This window comes from Oryx dammah, unplaced genomic scaffold (genome assembly GCF_014754425.2).
Source record: "Oryx dammah isolate SB20612 unplaced genomic scaffold, SCBI_Odam_1.1 HiC_scaffold_16, whole genome shotgun sequence".
Lineage (NCBI taxonomy): Eukaryota > Metazoa > Chordata > Mammalia > Artiodactyla > Bovidae > Oryx > Oryx dammah.
Window position 1 is genome coordinate 41,772,714 of NW_024070200.1, and position 21,819 is coordinate 41,794,532.

At 42.5% G+C, this 21,819-nt stretch overlaps 2 protein-coding genes across 2 annotated transcripts; one reads left to right on the forward strand and one right to left on the reverse strand.

Annotated features, from left to right (window-relative positions):
- Nucleotides 1-1,262: 1,262 nt before the first annotated feature.
- On the reverse strand, nt 1,263-13,639 carry MPHOSPH10 (M-phase phosphoprotein 10). The gene is made up of 11 exons (XM_040257412.1): nt 13,167-13,639; nt 10,188-10,887; nt 9,474-9,628; nt 8,838-9,009; nt 6,407-6,548; nt 5,558-5,625; nt 4,592-4,729; nt 3,747-3,857; nt 3,145-3,252; nt 1,883-2,113; nt 1,263-1,503 (listed from the first exon to the last, which is right to left on the reverse strand). Exons 1-11 carry the CDS (start codon nt 13,283-13,285, stop codon nt 1,354-1,356), a joined length of 2,094 nt encoding a protein of 697 aa, XP_040113346.1. The 5' UTR covers nt 13,286-13,639; the 3' UTR covers nt 1,263-1,353.
- A 212-nt stretch (nt 13,640-13,851) lies between these two features.
- Nucleotides 13,852-20,977, forward strand: MCEE (methylmalonyl-CoA epimerase). The gene is made up of 3 exons (XM_040257432.1): nt 13,852-13,987; nt 17,956-18,290; nt 20,545-20,977. Exons 1-3 carry the CDS (start codon nt 13,936-13,938, stop codon nt 20,695-20,697), a joined length of 540 nt encoding a protein of 179 aa, XP_040113366.1. The 5' UTR covers nt 13,852-13,935; the 3' UTR covers nt 20,698-20,977.
- Nucleotides 20,978-21,819: the final 842 nt, after the last annotated feature.

Consider the following 21,819-nt stretch of genomic DNA (forward strand, 5'->3'; position numbering starts at 1 on the left):
GCTTCTGCATTAGTGTTATGTGTTCTGTATCAGCATTAATCAGACCTCCTTTTTAATCTTATCAAGGGTCACAAGTCCTTAGGAGATAAGCTTCCTTCTCAATCATGATGGTCCATGACCCACTTCCCTCTCATGCATAAATCTAGATGTGTAAACTGTCAATAATACAGCATTTAATGTACAGATCTGTGTCTCAAAACCATATGTAATTGTGCCTTGACTTCTAACAGGTGACAGTTGTCAGAGGGGAAGAAGGCTGCCATGAATTCCCTCTTTGGGGCAGCTTTTCCTACCAGGAAGAAGACCAAGAGTAAACCTCCCATAAATTCCCTCTGGGGCATTTTATGGCTATGAGAAAAGACCCCTGGCACCTAAATTTGCAAACATTATCAGAAACTTATCTCCCATTTGTTCTTCTAGACACCTACCTGCTTTTCTTTTCCCTGACAAGTTAGGTATATAAATCTCTAACCATTTACCCAGCTGCTTCTTTTGTAATACAACAATACATGAATACTTTCTCCTATTAATCTGTCTTCTATTGTCAGTTTAATTCACAGCCCTCAGGGACTAAACCTAAAAATCTAGACGGCTCTTTCAAGAGGTTTAGTCGTGAAGAGCAGAGAGGTGAGGCAGAACTGAGCGGGTAAGTGGGGTTAAGAGTGTTATTACTAAGCAAATGCTGGAAAGGGTATGGAGAAAAAGGAACCCTCCACTGCTCATTGCTGCTTCAGCATCAGCTTTGTTCTCATTCTCTACTCCCAAAAGGGTAATGTGAGGCCCTAACAGATGAAAGACAGTCTTCCTTGGATGGGAGGTCAAGACAGGGAGCACCATGGTGGTCATGGAAGGCTCCAAGGGCCACCAGTCTGCCCTCCCAACACACTCACTTCTTCTCTCCTAGCCACTTTACCCGTCTCCTGCCACCTGAATGGGGATGGGACTCCCCAGCCTTCATAAGCCTCTGCTCACCCAACACGAGATCACTTCCCAAAGAGAAGGATGTAAGATACATGCATGGAAACCCCACTGTCCTGTGGAAGGATGGCAGGGCTGTGGGAGAAGAAAACCAAGGCCCTCTGAAGACAAGCGAGGACCTCTGCTGTGGGTAGCTGGCCCCGACAGGGAAGTGGGGAGGGGCCCAAGCCTGCAGACTGGCCCCTTCCCTGGCCAGGCCTACTGTGCGGGGTCGCTGGGAAGAGAGGTCCCCTCACACACTCAGAGGAAGGCTTGCTACTCTCAAACATCTGTAGTCTGTGAAGAAAAGTTCTCAAAAATTTTATTACAAAACTGAACCACGACAGAATACAAGCTTACACATGTAAACAGTATTTACATTACATGCAAAATATATTACAGCTTTAATTTATGAACTGATATATCCTGGTTTTTCTTCTTTTTCTTCTCTGTTCTCTTTGCATTGCTGATTTGCATTTTCACTTGATCTTGTAATTTAGAAAAGAATGCCTGAGATGATTTTAAGGCTTTGTCTTTACCTTCATCCTGCAATTAGAAATAACACAAGGTCATGCTGTAAGGTATTATGCTTAAAGATGAACAAAACCAAATGACTACAACAGGGCATCACAGTGTAAATGTGGAAAAGAACTAGACAGAATTATGACAGCTTGCGTCAATTAGAGCAGAAGTATTATACACATTTTATACGACTACAGTGGTCTCACAATGTCAGGTGACCATGAGCCCCTGCACTTGAAACCCAAGGTTTAGGCTCTAACACAGCCAGTGCCCATGGCCTCTCCCCTCCCCTCCCTTCCCTTTCCCTTTGTGGGTGACCTTGGTCACTAGACACCCAGGTCACCTAAAGTATGCCATCGGCCCTGCATTCAAGCCCCCTGACAGCTCTCCTCCCTGTCCTTACCTTTAGCAGAGAGGCTTTGCCCGTCTTGGTCAGCTGTTTCAGCTTCTCAGAGGCTGCTGCTTTGGTGTATCTCCCTGCCTGGTCTGGGTTATTCTTTTCAAGCAGTCTTCTCCGCTTTTCTTTCTCCTTTATTTTCAAATGCTTTTGATATTTCTTTTTCCTCCTTTCTCGTTTCTTATCTGTAGCTGTTTTCTCAGCAGCTGTTTTTATATCTCCAGCTTTATTTTTCTCCTATTGAAAAATCACCAACAACACACTGATTAATCTAACCTAATGACTTCGGAAACTGTAAGAGAAGCAACTGCACGGACTGTGGCCCAAATGTGAGAAGCAGCCCGAGCTCACGCGGGCTCTGAGGGGCTCTGGCCACTCAGCAATGTAAGACCTGGGAAGCAGTATAAGACCCGGGATACGCTGTAAGACCCATGACGTGTGCTCTGACGGTAACAGTTCGGTCTGCATACTCCTTCACGAAGGTGGTCTGGAGGGCATGGGTGTGAGGCTTCCCCTCTTGGAGAAGCAAGCAGACCCCATCCTAGGCTCCAGGGACCTGCCTACGGCTGCCCAGCTCTGAGCCGCTGAGGGCAGGAAATCTAGCTGGTGAAGGGACACTTCCTCTCTTTTCTCCTTCACTCCAGCCCAGCCTAGGGTAGGAGGCAGAGGCTCTGAAGGGCGGGTATGGGTGGAGCAAAGCAAGTGAGCACAAAAATGGAGGGCTCTGCTGCCAGGCTGCCAGGGGGATGAGGCCCTGGCAGAAACCACCACCCCTGTGCCAGGTGAGGGCTCCCAAGTACACAAGGCAGGGATGTCCTGTGTGTGGTATGTCCAGCTCTTCCTAGACCCACACACTCTGTTCTAGACCATGGTTCCAGGACTGATAAGCCTCACGTGGATACAGCAAAAGGGGCAAATGCTAATATCAAAGCACTGCTAAATAACATGCAGTTTGTTTCAAGTCTAACATCTTAGCAAACATCTAACAACCTCAAACTTCTAATAGTCAACCTGAATTATAACAAGATACTGATGCTAGATATTTGTAATCAGCATTTACAATATTTCTCAAACCTACATCTCATAATAATACCTGATTATAGAAAACTCGTATTTGAATATTCTATAATATTATTAATTTGATTATAGGTGGGAACTGCTCAGATATGTTAGAATAAACACTATAAGCTCAAAGAAAACGATGTTAAATAGAGATCTGACTATAAACGACCAATTTATAAACAGACACTTTGACACTGGCTTCTCACCTTGACCTCCTCTGGGGCCAGGAGGGCTGCGTCACTGACACTCACGGGGGCAACTTCCTCCATGGTGACAGCGGGCAGATTTGATACCACTTTAATCTCTGGAACAGGCTAGGAAAGAGACAACACATTTGATAGGAAGTCAGAAGTGGTCCTCATGTAAAACACTTAAATTGTGAACCTAAAGAAGTATAACATACTTCATGGAGATTATTTAAGATGTGAGATGCAAAGTCTGTTGGCTGAGCTAGTGCACATGAAGGATCTAACCCGACAGGTGCAGTGATGCATGCCAGGTACAGACACCACCCACACCCCCAAGTCCATCACACAGTGAAAACACAACCAGAGACCAGACAGAGAGAAGGGTGGGAAAGGAGGAGAGCCTGTGGCTAAGACTGAGGGTCTGGCAGGGACTGCCAAGGAGATGGAAGTCAAGCTGGACCAGCTGGGGGGTCCAGATCCGTCCTGGGACCAGACACGAGCCTTCCCCATGGGAGACCCAACCTGTGGTTCATGGTAAACCCTGTAGGTGTGCATTCTGAACCCAAACAAACAGCAAGTCTCTCATCTGTCATCTACTCCCCAAGATGTCACACACTTACTGGCTTGGGGATAAAGTGGAAGTTTGAGAGCGCATCCAACTTTAAGAAGAGGGAGTCCATCATCTTCTGGATTTCTACATGCTCTGGATTTTCTTCCTCTGCTGTTTTTTGCTGAGGAAATCAGTTCAACATCATCAGACTAAAGCGGCGACACAGGACAAAACACTCAAGGCCCATGAGGGCATCACCAGTTTCTCGTCGTCAGGCTTCAGCTAAAAGACACTTCCCAAGGTAAGGTCACTGTCACAATCGAACTGCTAACATTTAGAACTTACAATTTAGTGCCCTTAAAGTTAGGCATTGTTGGTGGGAATGTAAAATGGTGCAGTCACAGTAGGAACACATCTGGCTGTGACTCCAGAAGTTAAACAGAGTATCACCACAGGACCTGGCAGCTCCACTTTTACGTATATGTCCAAGAGAATTAAAGGAGGTACTCACTCATACACTTATTCAAGTACATATATATGTATGTCCATGGACACACTATTCACAAAAGGCAGAAGCAGCCCAAATACTCATCAACTGTTACAACTGGATCCATAAATTGTGGCACACATACAGCAGAGTATTATTCAGCTGTAATAATTGCTGGAAAGTTAATAATTAGCTGTGAGAGTACCAGGGGACCAAGAGTGACTGCAAACCACCCCCAGCCAGTGATACTCCGTGGGAGCACTACAGCCCCTCTGCTCCTATAGCCACGCAGCCTCACACTACACAATGTGACCCCAGCTCAGGACTTCTGTCTCTCACACCTCTCGAGCAGTAGGTAGAACCCACAGAACTCGTTCTCTCCATCTCCTCCCTGAATGGCAATGGCTTTGCCACAGTGGCCTCCTCACCTGGTTGAGTTTGATGTACTCCTGTTCGTAAATTTCAGCAAGGCTCAGTTTACTCTTTTCGTGGTCCAGTGTTAAACGCTTTTTATACTCAAATGCATCCTCTTTAGGCTTTTCTTTGCGTACGACATCATCCCAAGCCTGAAACAGGAAAGGCACATGGAACATAAATTGACAGACAAAATCTGTAACTTCTTTCTAGGGTCCCTTAGGCCTCTTCCTCTGGAATATCGATTATCATTACAGAGTAAGCAAACTGCAGCCAAAAGGAAGGCGTTTTCTCAAAGCAGAGAAGGCATCACTCAAGTCCTTTTTTGTTTTAAATGCAGGTTACCAATTTGAATTCCACAGCTCCCCATGGTGGTTTGTCCAATAGTCAAGACAAGAGTTTGCTTCATTTCAAAGGAAAAGATCCTCTGTGTATCATACCCATCCCTCAAACCCTTCCTATTTTAAACATACACATCTTACAAAGTCATCTCTTGCTATACATGCCCCATACCCAAGTTCTACTCTAAGTTTACAAAAAATAAGATCAGTTTTTAAACAAAAACTCTTTGGTAGGTTTTACACACTTGAAAACTAGACCCTTCATACGTCACACTAGACACGGTGCCTAGACCAAGGGTCCTGGGTGTGAGCATGTCAAACCAGACCCCAGTCGCCCTCCAGAGCTTCATCCCACACCACATGAAAGGTTAGCAAGGCTGGGGGTTGCGGGGGATGGCAGGGGCTCTGGCTACTTTGCTCTCCTCAGGAAGGACACCCTTCTTTCTGGGGTGCTAGCAAGGACAGTACCTCACACAACAAAGGTCAAGGATACCTTTGGGGTAGACTTAGGGCTTTTAAACAAAAACTTGATAGGAACAAATATTCTAGGAAAACAGAGTGCTATTCCTACTCCCCAAATACTCTATTTCTAAAAATGTCAGTGAACTCTGAATTAAGTTAAATTTCATTCTTACTGACCTGATCTCTTATCCTCTGCTTAATGATATCCTCTAGTTGGAGAGTGGTTTCCTCTGTGATCACAGGTGCTAAAGGATACAGAACGTGTATTGTTAGGTAGATAGAAATGAACCTGTGGTTTTGTGAATTCTTGGGCCATCCCACACCTCCCATCAGAAATGGGGGGAAAGGGACACTAATGTGTGTGTTAGGTAACTTTTATGATGCTCCCTGCAATTTGAGAACCACAAAGCTACAAAGTACACACAGTGATAAATGCTAACACTTTTAACCTGTGCACCTGGGGATGCACTCCTTTTTGCACTAAATACAATGAAAATTCATTCTGATGTAATGGGTACAAGAAAGAATTCAATGAGATGGTCAGGGATTTTGGCTGGAGTCACAGTTTAATCCCTGGACAGTAACAGCAGGCACTGTAAACACATCAGCAGCAGGACTCTAATTATGGGTGACACATTAGGCATCACCAGTACAGTAGTAATTCTCTGATGGATCAGTGGCGTTGTGGCTGTACAGGAGAATGTTCTAGTTCTCAAAAAATAGTAAAAGTACTCGAGACCAAAGTGTCATGATCCTGGGTACTTACTTTCAAATGACTCAGGGGAAAAAAAGCACACATACACAGCCACACGTGAACAGGGGGAGAAAGCAAACATGGCCAAAGGTTAACAATCGGCAAACCAGGAGAATGGCACACATTTGTCCACTGTACTAGTTTTCAACTTTTCTGTATGTTTGCAAGTTTTTAAAATAAAAAGTTTGGGGGAAAGAAATATTACTCCAAATCTATGAAAACCACTGAAAAGGGTATGTGAACACCCATGGAAGCCCAGTGGGTACACGCACCCATGCGCACGGCGTGGTCAAAGTGCAGGGTCTCTTCCAGGAGGCTGTTCTCGGGCCGCTTCTGCGCTGTCACTTCTCCTTGAAGCTGCCAAGGCTTCTTCTCCAACAACTCTTTTTCCAAAGATGCAATTTTTTCATTCATCTGAGAAAGAGACAGAAAGAGTTACCACACATTTGGAAACAGAATTAGACATACAGGTGAGTAAAAGCAACTAATATTTTTACTAGTGGGAGAGCAAGAAATGCATTGATTCTAAAAAAACAAAAATGTCTTTGCATTTTTTAAGGATGGCAATAGTGACTTCTACACCTATCTGGAGGTAGGATAAGGAGCTGTAAATGACCTCTTTCCTGCACTCATTTGAAATGTTATGTTTACTATTTACTCACTTCTCCCAGAAGCATCTGGGTGTATTTCTGGGCTCTATTCTAGTGAAACTGACCTATTTTATTTATTCACAAGCCACTATCAACTTAATTATTAGAGCATTCCAAGACTAGTAATTTTCTATTAGAGCATCAGTATCTGATGGAGCCTGAACCTTCTGACTCCAGGCTTTCCAGGTGCCTCAGTGGTAAAGAATCCACCTGTCAGTTCCTGGGTTGAGAAGATCCCCGGGAGGAGGAAATGGTAACCCACTCCAGCATTCTTGCCTGGGAAATGCCATGAACAGAGGAGCCTGGCGGGCTGCAGTCCAGGGGGTGGCAAAAGAGTCACACACGACTGAGCACATATATACTACCCCCTTGATCCACACCCACAATCCAAATTATCTCTAATGTCTAAAGAGGTGGCATCTATAATGACTTCATGGTGTACAAGAAGACAGCATTTTCAGCAACCTTACCAAATTATTTTTCCTAACAGCTTTCCAGTTCACCTGCTTGGTTTTTCTAGTTCTCTCTCCAAATATGAAAGCTTTCATTTCAGTTTTCTCATCTCTTATTAGTGTTTTCTTTCATAGTTACCCTGGCTGAGTAACACTTCTATAAGAATCTTAAGTAACAGTGGAAATAGTAACAGTGGTAATGGAAATAAGTCTTACTCTTGATTTTAAAGGGATGTTTCTAGAATTCTACCAGTAAGCAGGATGGCAGATTTTGGCTAGATATGGCTAGATATGTTTCACTAAAAGTGAAAAAAAAAATTAGGAATGAATATTGAATTTTACTAAATGTCTTTTTTTTGACACATATGGAGGTGACTATATGATTTTTCTCCTTAACCCACTGTAACAAGTATTAAGTTACATTAATAGATTTCCTAATCCTGAATTAAGAGGATGAGGCCCACACAGCTGTGGTAACGTTACTCTTTCATTGCACTATTTTGCATTTCTACATCACTATTCACAAATGAGACTGTGCATGTCTCAAGGTTACCTGTCAGGTTTGGGTATTCATGTAATCATAGCTTCACAAGAAGACAATTTGGAAGCTTCACTCTTCATATGAGGGAAATGATCAAACAATACTAAATTATCCACTTCTTGAAGGCCAGATACAATTCCCCAGTAAACTAAACCCACTTTTTTTTTTTTGTGGCAGTGTAAGAAGGGAAGGTCACTAATTCAAGGACAAGTTTCTCATTTTCTTTCACTTTTTTCCCCTTAAAGACTTTCTCTTCAGGGAACAATCTGATAATCACAGGTTTAACTCAGATTCTCTTTTTAAAATAATGCTCCTGATATCCTTGATACCTTTGGTTATTTACTTATTCTCATTTCAAGCTGTGTGATATAATTTTAAGACAGTTAAATGATAAAGCACAATGTCTGGAGCCAGGCTATATCTATTATTTTCAAACAACATTTTGTTTGTCTGACAGCATGTCATAGGGAAATAATTTTTATCAACTTTGGAAAATGTGTTTGCGATGTTATTAATTAGAATTCTGGCTGCATGGCACCTCACTGTTGCTGCTAAGTCCCGTCAGTCGTGTCCGACTCTGTGCAACCCCATGGACTGCAGCCTACCAGGATCCTCCATCCATGGGATTTTCCAGGCAAGAGTACTGGAGTGGGTTGCCATTGCCTTCTCCGACGGCACCTCACAGATACAAGCAATTGAAGTGGTTACCAGGAGAGGCTCATAGGACAGCCAGTTAGGAAAAAACCTGTCTCAGGTATAAAGACAGCAAGGCCAGCGAAACAAGTTTTACACATGGGCTCCATACTGAAAGTGACAGGTGGGGAAACGCAGCACTGAATTTTGCAAATTGGCTGCTTCCCACATGATTATCTCTATGCATTGCCACAGAGAGCAACAAGATTTTTTTTTTAAAGGATAATTAGGTGTACCATCAAAAAAAAACAAGCCAGCCCCCTGCCATACACACACACAGAAAACCAGGGCAGATTAGTTGGTAGTCTGAGTTCGACAGTCACTGTTAAACATAATTTTAAAATCCCTTAAATTTCCTAATTATTACCTTTTCTTGTCTTTTTTCAAAAGAGGATTTGACTTCATCAGAGTCTTTCTGTACATTTAAGACATTTGTATCTTCAGTGTCCTCATCATTGGGCAGAGCAAAGGTCACTCTTTTCGAGGTTTCTTTATGTTGTTTACTGTCTCTACTTTCTTCAAGGTCATCATCTTCATCCCTATGAGACCAAAACACTTATGAAAGGAAACATACCAGTTTTCATTAGAATATCAAAAAGAAACAAACTTAGCAGTTAAATTTCTTTTGTAGACAATGCAATTAAATATTCAGAACTTCCAGTATTTAGGTAAAATAGAACAAAGTGTCCAATATATAGAAAACAAATTATTCATCAATCTATAATGCAGACCTATCTCACCTAAGTAACAACGGGGTATTTTTATTGGCACAGAAAACATATCAGAGCTCCTGGTAAGGAAGGTCTGCCTGCTACTGCCAGTCACACTGATTTGCACTAGGTCATCTCTGATGTCCCTTCAAATTTGGCAACTTCCTCTGGCTATTCTGAGACTGTCTGACTTTAGAGAATCCCACTTCTAAGGACAATCACATCTGATGACTAGTAGTACGCAGATGACTGGGCAGGTCCAGCTTACAGTGTAAAGGACTCAAAATACTCACGTCTCAGAAATGTTTTCTTCTCCTTCTTCAGCAATCTCTTCCTCTTTATTTGAAGCCAGTTCACTCCCATCATCGTGGACACTTGCTACATCTTCATCACTTTCAACTGGATCAAAGAAATCTTTGTATTTCAGGTTTCTGGAACTTTTACCTGACTAAAACAAAAATACTTTTAAAACTTTTAATCAAGGATAGAAAAATACATTAAATCAAGCATAAATGTGTATGCATACTGGATAGGCGAAGTCGGCAACTAATAACACTACTACAAAACCCTAAGAACTATTAGACCACAGCAAACTGAACAGAAGCACAGATTCATTTATAACTGGTAAGACAGAGCACCACATTCTTCTCTCAAAATCTTCTAACTACAAGTATTTCCAAAACATCCCTGACTACATAAAGTATACAAATATCTTCTTTCATTCTTATTCTTAGTGCTTGGTGAAAATCCATGTTTAAGGGAAAATTCTGAATCTCTGTAACGTATGACTGTGGTTCTGAAGCTACAAAGGAGTGTTTCATGATAAGGAAATGATGGCTTTGCTTTAATTTCTCCAGTCCCTTTCTTTTTTTTTTAAAAAAACTGATCTAAATATTTCACTGATCCTCTGGTGAATTTTGAAGTCTTTTAACCCTCTTCTCGAGAAACACAACCCTATCTCATGTGATGAGGCAGAAAGAACACTCTGTCCTCTCCCCAAACCTTACCTTAAGATCCTGGCCTCCAAACAGTCCTCCTTCATCTTCATCAGAATCCACATCTTCAAAAAAATCAATATCATCTTCCTCTTGGTCATCTCTGTGTTCCTCTTCCTTTTCCATGTTTTCTAAAAAGGTCTCCATCTCAGAGAGCTTAAAGAATTTATCATCTACTATGGACTTTTCTGTTGGTTTCCTAGGCACTCTGCTTTGCACCTTGCTCTGACGTTCCAGTTTGCTGATATCAAAATCAAGATCAGAGTCCTCATCCCTGAAATCTGGGCTTTTCCTCAGATCCAATTTGCTTGAGTTTTTGGCTCTCTCATCTGCTTCAGGATCATCAGCACTCAGGTCTGACACTTCCTCTTCCTCTGCTTCCTCCACCTCCTCCTCCTCTAAATCTTGTTCCAGGTCCTCCTGGCCAGCAGCCTCCAGCTCCATCACATCCTCTTCACACTCCTGCTCTTCACTCTCTGGGAGAAGACTGATGTCTTCATCTTCAATGGTTTCACTAACCACACTCTGGAAGTGCTGTAAAATTGGTTCATTTTGCAGTTCCAATTGTTGCCAAATCTGCTCATCATCGAAATTATTTATCATCAATTTTTCTAAAGGACTCCCATGTTTCCTGTCATTCTCTAGTACTTTATTAAAATCATAAAGTACTTTTGTTAAAGAAGTAAACTTTGATGCCAGTTCACCTTGAATGCTGTTAAGAGGCAGGGAGAAGGAGTTAAATGAGATTTATGAGATTTATAGTTATAGTTAACAAGTTCACAGCACTCAGAAATGAAAGGAAAAAAAACGGCCAACTCTTGTGCAAAATCAAAATTTTTAAAAGTTGAAGTACTGCTTTACAATATATTAATTTCAGTGATTCAGTATTTTTGATTATACTCCATTAAGTTATTAGAAGCTAATGGCCAAGAATGTTCCATTGTCGTACAATGTATCCTTGTTGCTCATCTAGTAGTTGGTATCTCTTAATCCCACAGTCCTATTTCATCCTCTTCCCTGGCCCCCCACCCCCAGCAACACTTTTTTGGTTCTGTATATTTGTGAGTCTGTTTCTGTTCTACTATATACATTCATCTATATTTCTTTTAAAATTCCACACGTAAATGATAACATACAGTAATTGTCTTTCTATGACTGACTGCAACAGGCATAATATTCTCTAGGTCCTTCCAGGCTGAGGCACATGGCACGATGAAATCTCCATTTTAAGTATAGATTCTGGCCCCCAAGAGTGTACTGTCTTGCCCAAGAATTACATTAGTATATAAAAGTTGACAACCCAGTATCTCTGAATCTGCTAGATTTCAGGCAGGGAACCCATTACAGACCTCTTTGCCTAAAGATAAAGAGTGAATCTTCTGGATGAGGAAATGGCAACTCACTCCAGTATTCTTGCCTGGAGTCCCATGGACAGAGAAGCCTGGTGGGTTACAGTCCATAGCGTTACAAAAGAGTCAGGCATGACTGAGCATGGATGGAGTGTATCTTAGCCTTAAATTCTCAACTCTGCTATATCACAGGCTACTCCATTCAGTCAGTCCACCTGCTGTGAGAGTGGTCATAGAATAGCTGTGATACCTGAGCTGATACCTATCTATAAGATGACAGTCTGACAAAAAAATCTGGAGACACATATTTCAGGCAGAAGAAACAGCAAGAACAAATTTCCTAAGACAGAAATGAGGCTGGTGATTCTGAGGAGCAGAAAGGCCAGCTTGGCTTGAGTGTGGTGAAGGAGGCAGAAGAGAAGGTTAGAGAGCTGGGTGGGAGCCAGATCATACAGGCCTCAGAGATAAGAGACTGTCATTTTCATAAGCGAAGGTTTTGGGTACTTCCCTGGTGGTCCACTTGCTAAGACTCCACACTTCCAATGTACAGGGCCTGGGTGTGATCCCTGGTCAGGGAATTGATCCCACATGCTGAACTAAGAATTCACATGTAGCAACTAAAGATCCCGAGTGCTGCAACTAAGACCTGGTGCAGCCAAATAAATCAGTAAATATTAAAAGTAAATAAATGAAACAGTACAAATATTTTAAAATCTTAAAAAAAATTTAAAGCTTTAAAGCAGAGAAGCAAAATGACCTGACTTATGCTTGGAGAGATGGCCTGCCAAGAAAAAGGAATGAAATGAAGGTGATCAGGAGGCTGATGCAGACAAAGGATGCACAACTGTGCTGGGATCAGAGCTGCAGAAATGGTGACAAATAGTCAAATTTAGAATACGGTTTGGAGATGTAACTGACAAGATTTGCTAATGAACTGGATGTAGAATCGAGAAAAAGGAAGACACTGAGGAAGTGGCTTGGTTTGCGTCTGAAAAACCGTAAAGATACAATGTGATAGGGAAGGCAGGGTGGAGACGATGGGGAAAGGATCTCAGGGAGGGCAGAGGATAGGAAGCAAACAGAGAAACAGTTTATTTTGGACAGACTGAATTTAAGATGCTGAGTGTACGGCTTTAGTTGACTGTGAGCCTGGAGTTCAAGGTAAAGGTCGGGCTTGAAATACAAGATCTCTATACGTCTTCGAACAAACACACCAAGAACTCGTGCTGGGAAGAGATTAAAGACAATCCTAATTTTCAAGAGGCTCAGTCGCGGTATGGATAGATAAGCAAGTTAGTACTTTCAATAAAGTCTGATGATGAGTAAGTAAGCACTGGGTGCTGTGGGAACAGATGTGAGAAAGAGCACGCCACTCGGTGATTCTGTGCGAAGGATGAGGGCATGAAGACCTCGAGACTGTAATAATCCAGGTTAGTTTGAGTTCAGCAGCACAGAACTGGGAGACCCACAGAACATAGCTCTTAACTATCTAAAGTAGTGTGACAGGCCAGGAGAGCGCAAACTACCTGAAACGTAAGGAAAAGAGCTCTCCCCTTCTCCTAATCTGGAACTTGCCGGGAGCCCGCAGCCCGCGCCCACGCGAGTCCTGCGCCACACCAGAGCCCGGGATCTGGGCACTTACGTGAGGAAGCACTCTGGGCTGTCGGTGGCTTTACCGACCTCCCTCAGGCACCGCTCCAGGGTCCGCCGACGCCAGGCTGGCCGGGCCATGGCTGACTGCCGCTCAGGACAGTGCCGCATGCAAAGGAAGTGAGCCACCAGCCGGAAACCAGGCCTCAAAGATTCGCCCCCGCGCAACTGAAGCCAGGCAACGAAGGTTCCGCGGCGCACACGTTCCGGACCCACCTCCAGCCTCAGCCAATGACGGCCCGAGAACTTTAACCCGTTTTGCGCAGGGGGGCGGGGCTGGAAACCGAAAGTTGCCTTTGGTCAGTCAGCTCGATGAAATGTCTCCAAACTTTTTGTTTTGTATTCCCGAGGGTCCCACAGGAGGTGTCGCGTCCTCCTAAAGTTTCTGCTTTAGATGCACTCGGTGACTTCAGCACGTTGTGCTGTAAAACAGAGGGCCTGCTCCCCTTCACACACGCAAACGCTGCACACTAGCCAGAGCCCCAGCCTCTTCTGCCCCGCCCCTCGGAGCTTTTGTTCGGCTCTTAGCCTCGTCTGTCCCGCCCCTCCGGGCTCTTGCCCCGCCCCTAGTGGCGTCTGCTCCGCCCTTTCAGTCTCCCACCCCGCCCCTAGCCAGGTTGTCCCGCCCCTCCGGGCTCTCACCCCGCCCCTAGCCTCGTTTGCTCCGCCCTTTCGGCCTCTCGCACCGCCCCTAATACGATTGTCCCGCCCCGTGCCGCACAGTCGCCCCTCCCACGGAACTGCAAGTCTGGAAATAGCAGATGCTTCCCAAAATGGCACGAGTGCTGAAGGTGGCGGCCGCGAGCGTCGCAGGTGAATACTCCGGGATCGGGGCTGTCCGAGGCGTGGGGCCGGCGGGAAGGGAGGCCGGGGCGTTGAAGAGGCCGCGTGTGGTCAGCACACTTGGGTCTGCTGCGGTCTGCTCCCGAGGCGCGTTCCTTGGCTGCTGACAGAACCTTTAGAGCTTCCCAGGGACTCCTCGGGTTAGCCTGGGGATTTCCTTCTGTGTTTGCGTCTGACGGTCAGCAATTCTCTGTGTGGCCCTGGAGGCGGGGTCGTCCGGCTAAGGGGCAACCAGGCCGAGCCAGACCCAAATGTGGTAAATGGCAGAGGGACAGTGAGAGACGGGGGAGGAACCAGAAGAAGCACTGAAAACGCAGGCTGAACTCCCGGCCCACTCTGGAAGGTCAGTTGTGTAAAGAATATGGAAGGTGTGTGTCTTCTTCCCACGTACCCTAAGATATTCATGATCTTGTATAAAGCCAGGGAAGAAAGCAGCAGACGAATGTGGAAGGTTTCTTGAGTTCTCTACACCACCATTAAAAAAAGAAACAAAACCCCTCAAGTTCTCTGACATCCCAGTTCATCTACTTTCTCCTCTTTTTTTTTTCTTCATCCTTCATCAGAGGTAACTATTTCTCTTAATCTGAAATTCCCTGATAGGAACGAGTTGCCAAGTGGTGATATCTCAGAGTTACTCCTGAACATTCGTGACAAATACTTAAGCTGAGCACCTTCAAAAAGTGTTCAAGGGCATGAACCCTAAATAATGTTAGGTTTTTCTCCTAGAAAATGCTGTCTTGAAACTTACAGTTGAAGTCCTTTAAAGTCCTCTCTCTAACTGAACAAGTACTTTATTGATCACTGTTTTTGGCTCCCAGGTGGCTCAGTGGTGAAGAATCTGCCTGCCAAGCAGGAGACACAGGTTCCATCCCTGGGTTCGGAAGATCCCTTGGAGAAGGAAAGGGCAACCCGCTCCAGTATTCTTGCCTGGAGAATTCCATGGACAGAGGAGCCTGGCGGGCTACAGTCTATGGGGTTGCAAAGAGTCAGACATGACTTACTTAGCGTCTAAACAACAACAACATAGTCTTTCTTACTGTCAGAAAATGTCTTATACATCTATCATTGCAAGTCACCAAATCTAAGTGATGAGCCTATAAAAAGTGCACCGTAATAGATGTAACTGTCTCAGCCCTGGAACAGTTTAAAGAGGTGATATATACATGAAAAAATACTCACAAAACAGTCATCTCATCTTGTAGAAAGCTATTTCTTAGAAAATAGATATTATTCGTAGGATTTACCCTAAAGATATTAAAAACTGAGAATCAAAGAATGGTAAAGAAGGACTTCCCTGGTGGTCCAGTGGTTAAGTCTTCATGCTCCCAATGCAGGGGTCATGAGTTTGATTCCTAGTTGAGGAACTAGCATCCCACATGCCACACAGCTCAGCTAAAAAAAATGGTACATAATGTTAGTAGAATGGGAAAATTAAACATCATGGTTGAACAACATCAACTTTGTTGTCAGACAGACCTGGACTTGAGACCCAGCTTTGCCACTCATTGTGACGTGGAAGAAAATCAGACCAGTTTTTTTTTTCCCCCTCTAAGTGGGAAGATTATTAAAGTACTCCCTTGAACTATGACTATTCTCTCTAATTTATGGCCATCAAAACTAATAGGCAGAGCTGGACCACCTCACGGTGCACTTCTGTTTCAGAATTTGTGATCACAGTTTGCATAGGCAAGATTGTGTGGTAGTATTGTTGCGTAACTCTAATGTTAAGATAACTTATAGGTCTTTATTGGGAGAAAGGTCAAATCAGCGAGGTGTTACACCATGAGAATCTGTCCTCCACTGGTGAAAGATCCCAGCGGTGTGGAGAAGGTGTAGAGACTGGGCCATTTCTGCACTCTGACCGATGATTTTCTTGGTTGTTAGCATTTTTAAAATTCACTGTGCCCTTCATATGGCTTCTTGGTCTCCACAGAACCCTGCTTGCCACTGAACCAGCAGTCACTGTGTGTCATTAACAGCAAGAATGGCCAAATTTATTGTTTGCCAGTTATATATGTCTTGCACTGTAGTAGTATATTTTTTTACATCAAATACCTAATTTTTACAAGAAACTAGCAAGGCAGATATTTAGCGGGTAGGACCAGTATTTTTTTTTTAATTAAAATGAAATAGAAGAAAAAGATTAGAATACATCACATCTAGTAAGGATTAGGTATTCTTTTTATGAAATTTGCTTTAAATGGTATATTTATGTGTGTACTGGCTTGGAGCACAATTAAATTTCATGGTGATACACTGAATCCAAAGAACTGGAGTCGCCAAGGAGAACACGAGCACCAGTTGGGACAGTATGTGGAGAAGACACAGCAAGATGACATCAATAGTGGATGTCTGTCCCCCACGGCCAGCAGGTCTATCTCCCTATGGCTAGGGCAGGACACTTTGCCTGTACACGTTCCCCTTTGCCACAGTGCCACAGTACAAGGAACCTTGTCCCCTCCCTGCGGAGGACAGGTGTGACAGTCACGCTTTAAGCAGGTACAAAGGAGCAGTCATTGATCCTGAGTGAGGGAGAGGCCCCACAAGGTGATAAGAGTGACTCAGGCTGTGGGCTCTGTGTCACTTGGTGAAGCATTCCAGGCGCAGGCCCCTCCCCCTGCGGCTGAGGAGACTGCCTTCCCGACTAGGAAGACCATACAGTCCTCAATCAAATCAAATGGTGCCACTTTAATTTCCCTGTTAATCAAAAATTTTAGTAAAGGAAAATTATTAATAATTTTAGGTTAGCCAAAGCTCTGTGATACTAGGTACTATTTAAAGTGTTTTTCATTAAAAACTAACAACCGTTTGTTTAAGTTATGTGTTCTTGGGATTTCCCTGGTGGTCCAGTGGCTAAGACTCCAAGCTTCCAATGCAAAGAGCCCAGGTTTGAACCCTGGTCTGGGAACTAGATCCCACATGCTGCAACTATGAAAGGTCCCCCATGCTATAACTAAGACCTGGCTCAGCCTAATAAATAAAAATAAAATATGTGTTCTTCAATTTGCTATTTCATACTTGTTTATTAAATGATGTAGTTTTGCAAGATTATATTTAGACCTCATACTTATATGTGATTTTCATTCTTGGGGGGAGTCCAGTTCTTAAAGTCCAGTGTTTTGGGAAGAACACATTGCAGGCTGCTTCTGTTTCCAGTTGCAAAGTTTCTTCACATTTAGAGGCATTTCTGCTTCTAGTCTTTCAAAATTATAAAAAGAACAATTAAACTCACTCAGAGAAAGTTCTCATAGGTTTAAGTACCCTCTTGATCTTTGCCTGTTTTTTCCCCTAATGAGATATTTTCTTTAGTTGATAATCATCCAAATAAAGTACACATTAAAAGGTACTTATAGTTATGACTTTCATTAACTTACTACAGAATATAAGACAAAAAAATTGGTTGTAGGTAGAGAAGAAAATTCCTTGCTCTCATCATTAAATGCATGTCATTTCACTGTCACATTCAAACCTTTGCTTTATGAAATACAGAGAGTAACGAATGATTCTTTGTGATATGCAGCTTTCCTGTAAGTGTTATTGGTAAATATAAATTAGTATGAAAAATGTCATCCTTTGTCCTGAATCTAAAAAGCACAGAAGGGAATTCCCCGGTGGTCCAATGGTTAGGACTCTCTGCTTTCACTGCCAAGAGTGTGAGTTCAGTCCCCAGTCAGGGAACTAAGATCTCAAAAGCTGCATGGTGCAGCCAAAAACAAAGCAACAGCAAATTAAAAGTTCAGAATTAGCCTTTTAATTCCAGACAGTTATTTCAGAGCAGGATGAGTAATTCTGATGTATGTTTTTCATTTATCTCCTCTGATTTAATTTCCCTAATTAAAAAGAATGAGTAAATAATTTTTACATGTATTTTTAAAAATTAATTTTAGAAAGACATCAGTTCTCAAAAGAGGGATGTCAATGGCAGTTCAATTTTTCAGGGCTTTTCCCCAGACTTTGGACTCCAGTTTCAACAGTAAGAACTTCCGCGTCACTGTCCTCGCATCCAGTGGCTGGCCCTGTATGGAACCTGGGTCGACTCAACCATGTTGCAATCGCAGTGCCAGACTTGGAAAAGGCCAGAGCATTTTATAAAAATGTTCTGGGGGCCGAGGTGGGTGAGCCAGTCCCTCTTCCAGAGCATGGAGTGTCTGTCGTTTTTGTCAACCTGGGAAACACCAAGATGGAGCTTTTGCACCCACTGGGAAGTGACAGTCCAATTGCAGGATTCCTAAAGAAAAACAAGGCTGGAGGGATGCACCATGTCTGCATTGAGGTATTTAGTTACTTTAATCCTTGGTGTTGTAAATTTCTCTTTTAAAATATCTTTTATGTTTTTTAAATTTCTTCAATTTGGTTTGATCTTGCAGTCCATGGGACTCTCAAGAGTCTTTTCCAGCATCCAAGTTCGAAAGCATCAATTCTTCAGCATTCAGCCTTCTTTATGGCCCAACTCTCATGTCTGTACATGACTACTGGAAAAAATCGTAGTAATATTGGCCCTCTTCAAAGATGGATCTATAGATATAGTCTCTTTCCCTCTAGAAAACTGCAAATCATAATGAAAATATGTCTCACTGAAGTTTGGATTTAACTGTCAGTATCTGCTGAAGTTGGCCAAAACAGATTTGCGTTTTTGCTATGGTATTTACTGATCATGTGCACCTTCCATGCAGTAGGAATACACTGTTTTCCTTGTCACAAGGCAATTAGAAGAAGCAAGTGACAAGACTTTATAAAGTAAGAATTTCCATATAGATGCTAAGTATTATAATTATTTTCTGTCTTTAAAGTTTTAATAACTTGACCCTTATTACAAAGGCAATACATTTTCAGTTACCGACTGTGATTTCTCACATCTTCTCAGTTGCATCTGCTAACAATTTCTGGGAAAAAAAATGTTAGACCAGAACAGTCTCTTTAGAGAGGCTTTATCCATAAATGTTCATGTTCTGAAAACTTGCTTTTGGAATATCAGCAGTATTAATTATGCTTTGATTTATATTATTTTGGTAGGATAGGTCTCTTGATTAAAAAAAAATGACATAATTAATAGTTAGGCTCCATTCTCAGTCCAGGAAAGAGGGGGGTTGGATTCCAGCATGAACACAAGTATTTATTCAGTTCACATTGCAAACATATTAGAGAACCTACTGCGTATCCTCCACTGAGTGCTTGTGTTCAGAAGGAATGTAATCTGTTTGAGGAAATTATAGTTTATTTTTAGTAACATTTGGTATCCTCATCCGTGTTCAACCAGTTAAAGGCAGTATGTAATCCTTGGCTCTTTGAAAATAAGTCTGTATAAATGTGAACATTTGTTAAGTCTATATTTGGATACATGGATGTTATCCTCTCTGGGGTTTTGTATTGTTTTAAATTGTTTGTGAAGCTATTAGATCATTAAACTCCAGGGTGATGTAGGACTGCCTCAGAATGTAGGGATTCTTACTATCCCTTTCTATCCACTTACTGGGTTCCCAGTCTAGGAGGATGACTTTCTAAGACAGGTACATGTTAAGTTGCTCTATTGTGTCTGACTCTTTGTGACCCTATGGACTGTAGTCCTCCAGGACCCTCTGTCCATGACCTTCTCCAGGCAAGAATGCTGGAGTAGGTTGTCATGTCCTCCTCCAGGGGATCTTCTGACGCATGGATCAAACCTGTGTCTCTTATGTCTCCTGCATTGGCAGGTGGGTACTAACACCACCTGAAAAGCCCTCAGAAATGAGAAAAATCACTCTTCCATCAAGTATTTAGAGACATATTTGCTCCTTTCTAGACTACCAATAAATATGAAGAAAATAGAAATGGCTTAAAAGAGAGTTGCAAAATTATACATGTCTGGATTTTTCAAGAATGGTGAAAGATATTTTGGCGACAGTTTTATAGTGATTTTCATGTATATGAAGTTCTGATCTCAAAAGTAATAACCAGTAATTTCCTTGGTAGTCCAACGGTTAAGAATCCCCCTTCCAGTGCAAGGGGCGCAGGTTTGATCCCTGGTCATGGGACTAAGATCCCACATGTCATACTGCATGGCCAAAATAAAAGTAATAACCAGACAGTTAGGCAGATGGGAGGTTTGGAGATCAGGGAGGCACTCATATCTGTTGAGTACCTTTTACAAACTGTGCTCAGAGCTTCTCATCTGTTATCTCATTTTGAACTCTTAGCTATATATATGGTGGACCTCATCTCTCTCTTGTAAATGAGGAAGCCAAGACTCTTAGGAAAAATAACTTCTGAAGAATCATCAATAGTGCTGCAACAAGAACATGGTATGAAGTGAAGCAGACATCATTTAGGTCCTAAGGAGAAATGTTTACTAATGGAGAAAATGCTTAAGCACTGTGGTTGCTCACCTAGGAAAATTTAGCAAACTCTTGTTTTTGTGATGGTTAAAGAATGGTTCTGCCCAAAGGCAGAGGAGTTAGACACACGTTTGCAAAGCTTCTTCTATGTCTTAAGATACTATAGTTTGGTATTTTTATGATCTCAAATGTTCTTGTTTATTTGCTTTTCTCAAGGTGGATAATATAAATGTGGCTGTGATGGATTTGAAAGAAAAGAAGATTCGTATTTTAAGTGAAGAGCCCAAAATAGGAGCACATGGGAAACCAGTGATCTTTCTCCATCCTAGTGACTGTGGTGGAGTCCTTGTGGAGTTGGAGCAAGCCTGATGAATAATTCACGAGAAACTGATCATCCTGAAAAAGCCTCATCACAGGGTGCTTCAACATCGAGTCCTTCACTGCTTCTGTCACTTAGAAGTCAGAACTAAATTACGGAAAGAGATTTTTAAAATTATATGTGTGTATATACATGTATACACGCACAAAATATTTGCTGATTATGTTGGATTCTTTTTTCTTGATTTGCAGAAAACTTTGACTACTGAATACTTATGGAATACTATTAAAGTCATATTCATAGAAATAAATTATTCCTGTTCTGAAATGGGGTTGAGTACAGTGTGTCTGCTATGTGGAAAGGGGGGCAGGATGGAGGCAGAGAGGACACCTGACAGCCACATGGCTATATATCTGGGACAAAGGGCTTCCTAAGGATGCTATAGAGAATTTTTTTAGAGCAAACTGTATAAGGAAAAAAGAGTGTTGACCTCAGAATTTTTGTTCTTCTGTAGCAGTGCATGTTCACAAGCTCCTTATTTTGGGGGCTAGTGTTAGATTATAAACAGGAAGTCTTGTGGCAAACTTGGTGTAATCTAGTGGGTGCATAGATAGGTGATTTTTTTTTTAGTCAGTAGACATAGAAAATTGGAAATATCAAAGAAATATTTCATCCAAAGTTGGGCACAGTAAAGGACAGAAGTGATAATGACCTAATAGAAGCAGAAGAGATCAAGAAGAGATAGAAAGAATACCCTGAAGAACTGTACAAAAAGATCTTAATGACCCCCGATAACCACAATGGTGTAGTCTCTCACTCAGAGCCAGTCATCCTGGATTGTGAAGTCAACAAGTGGGCCTTAGGAAGCACTAAGCACTTTATTTTTAGCCAATAAAGCTTAGTGGAGGGGATGAAATTCCAGCAGAGTTATTTAGAATCCTAAAAGATGCTATTAAAGTACTGCACTCAAAATGTCAGCAAGTTTGGAAAATCCAGCAGTGGCCACAGCATTGGAAAAGGTCAATCCTCATCCCAGTCCCCAAGAAGGTCAGTACTAAAAAATGTTCAAAAACCACCAGACAACTGTACTCATTTTCCATGCTCATCTCCAGGCTTCCCTGGTGGCTCAGAGGATAAGGCATCTGCCTGAAATGCAGGAGACCTGGGTTCTA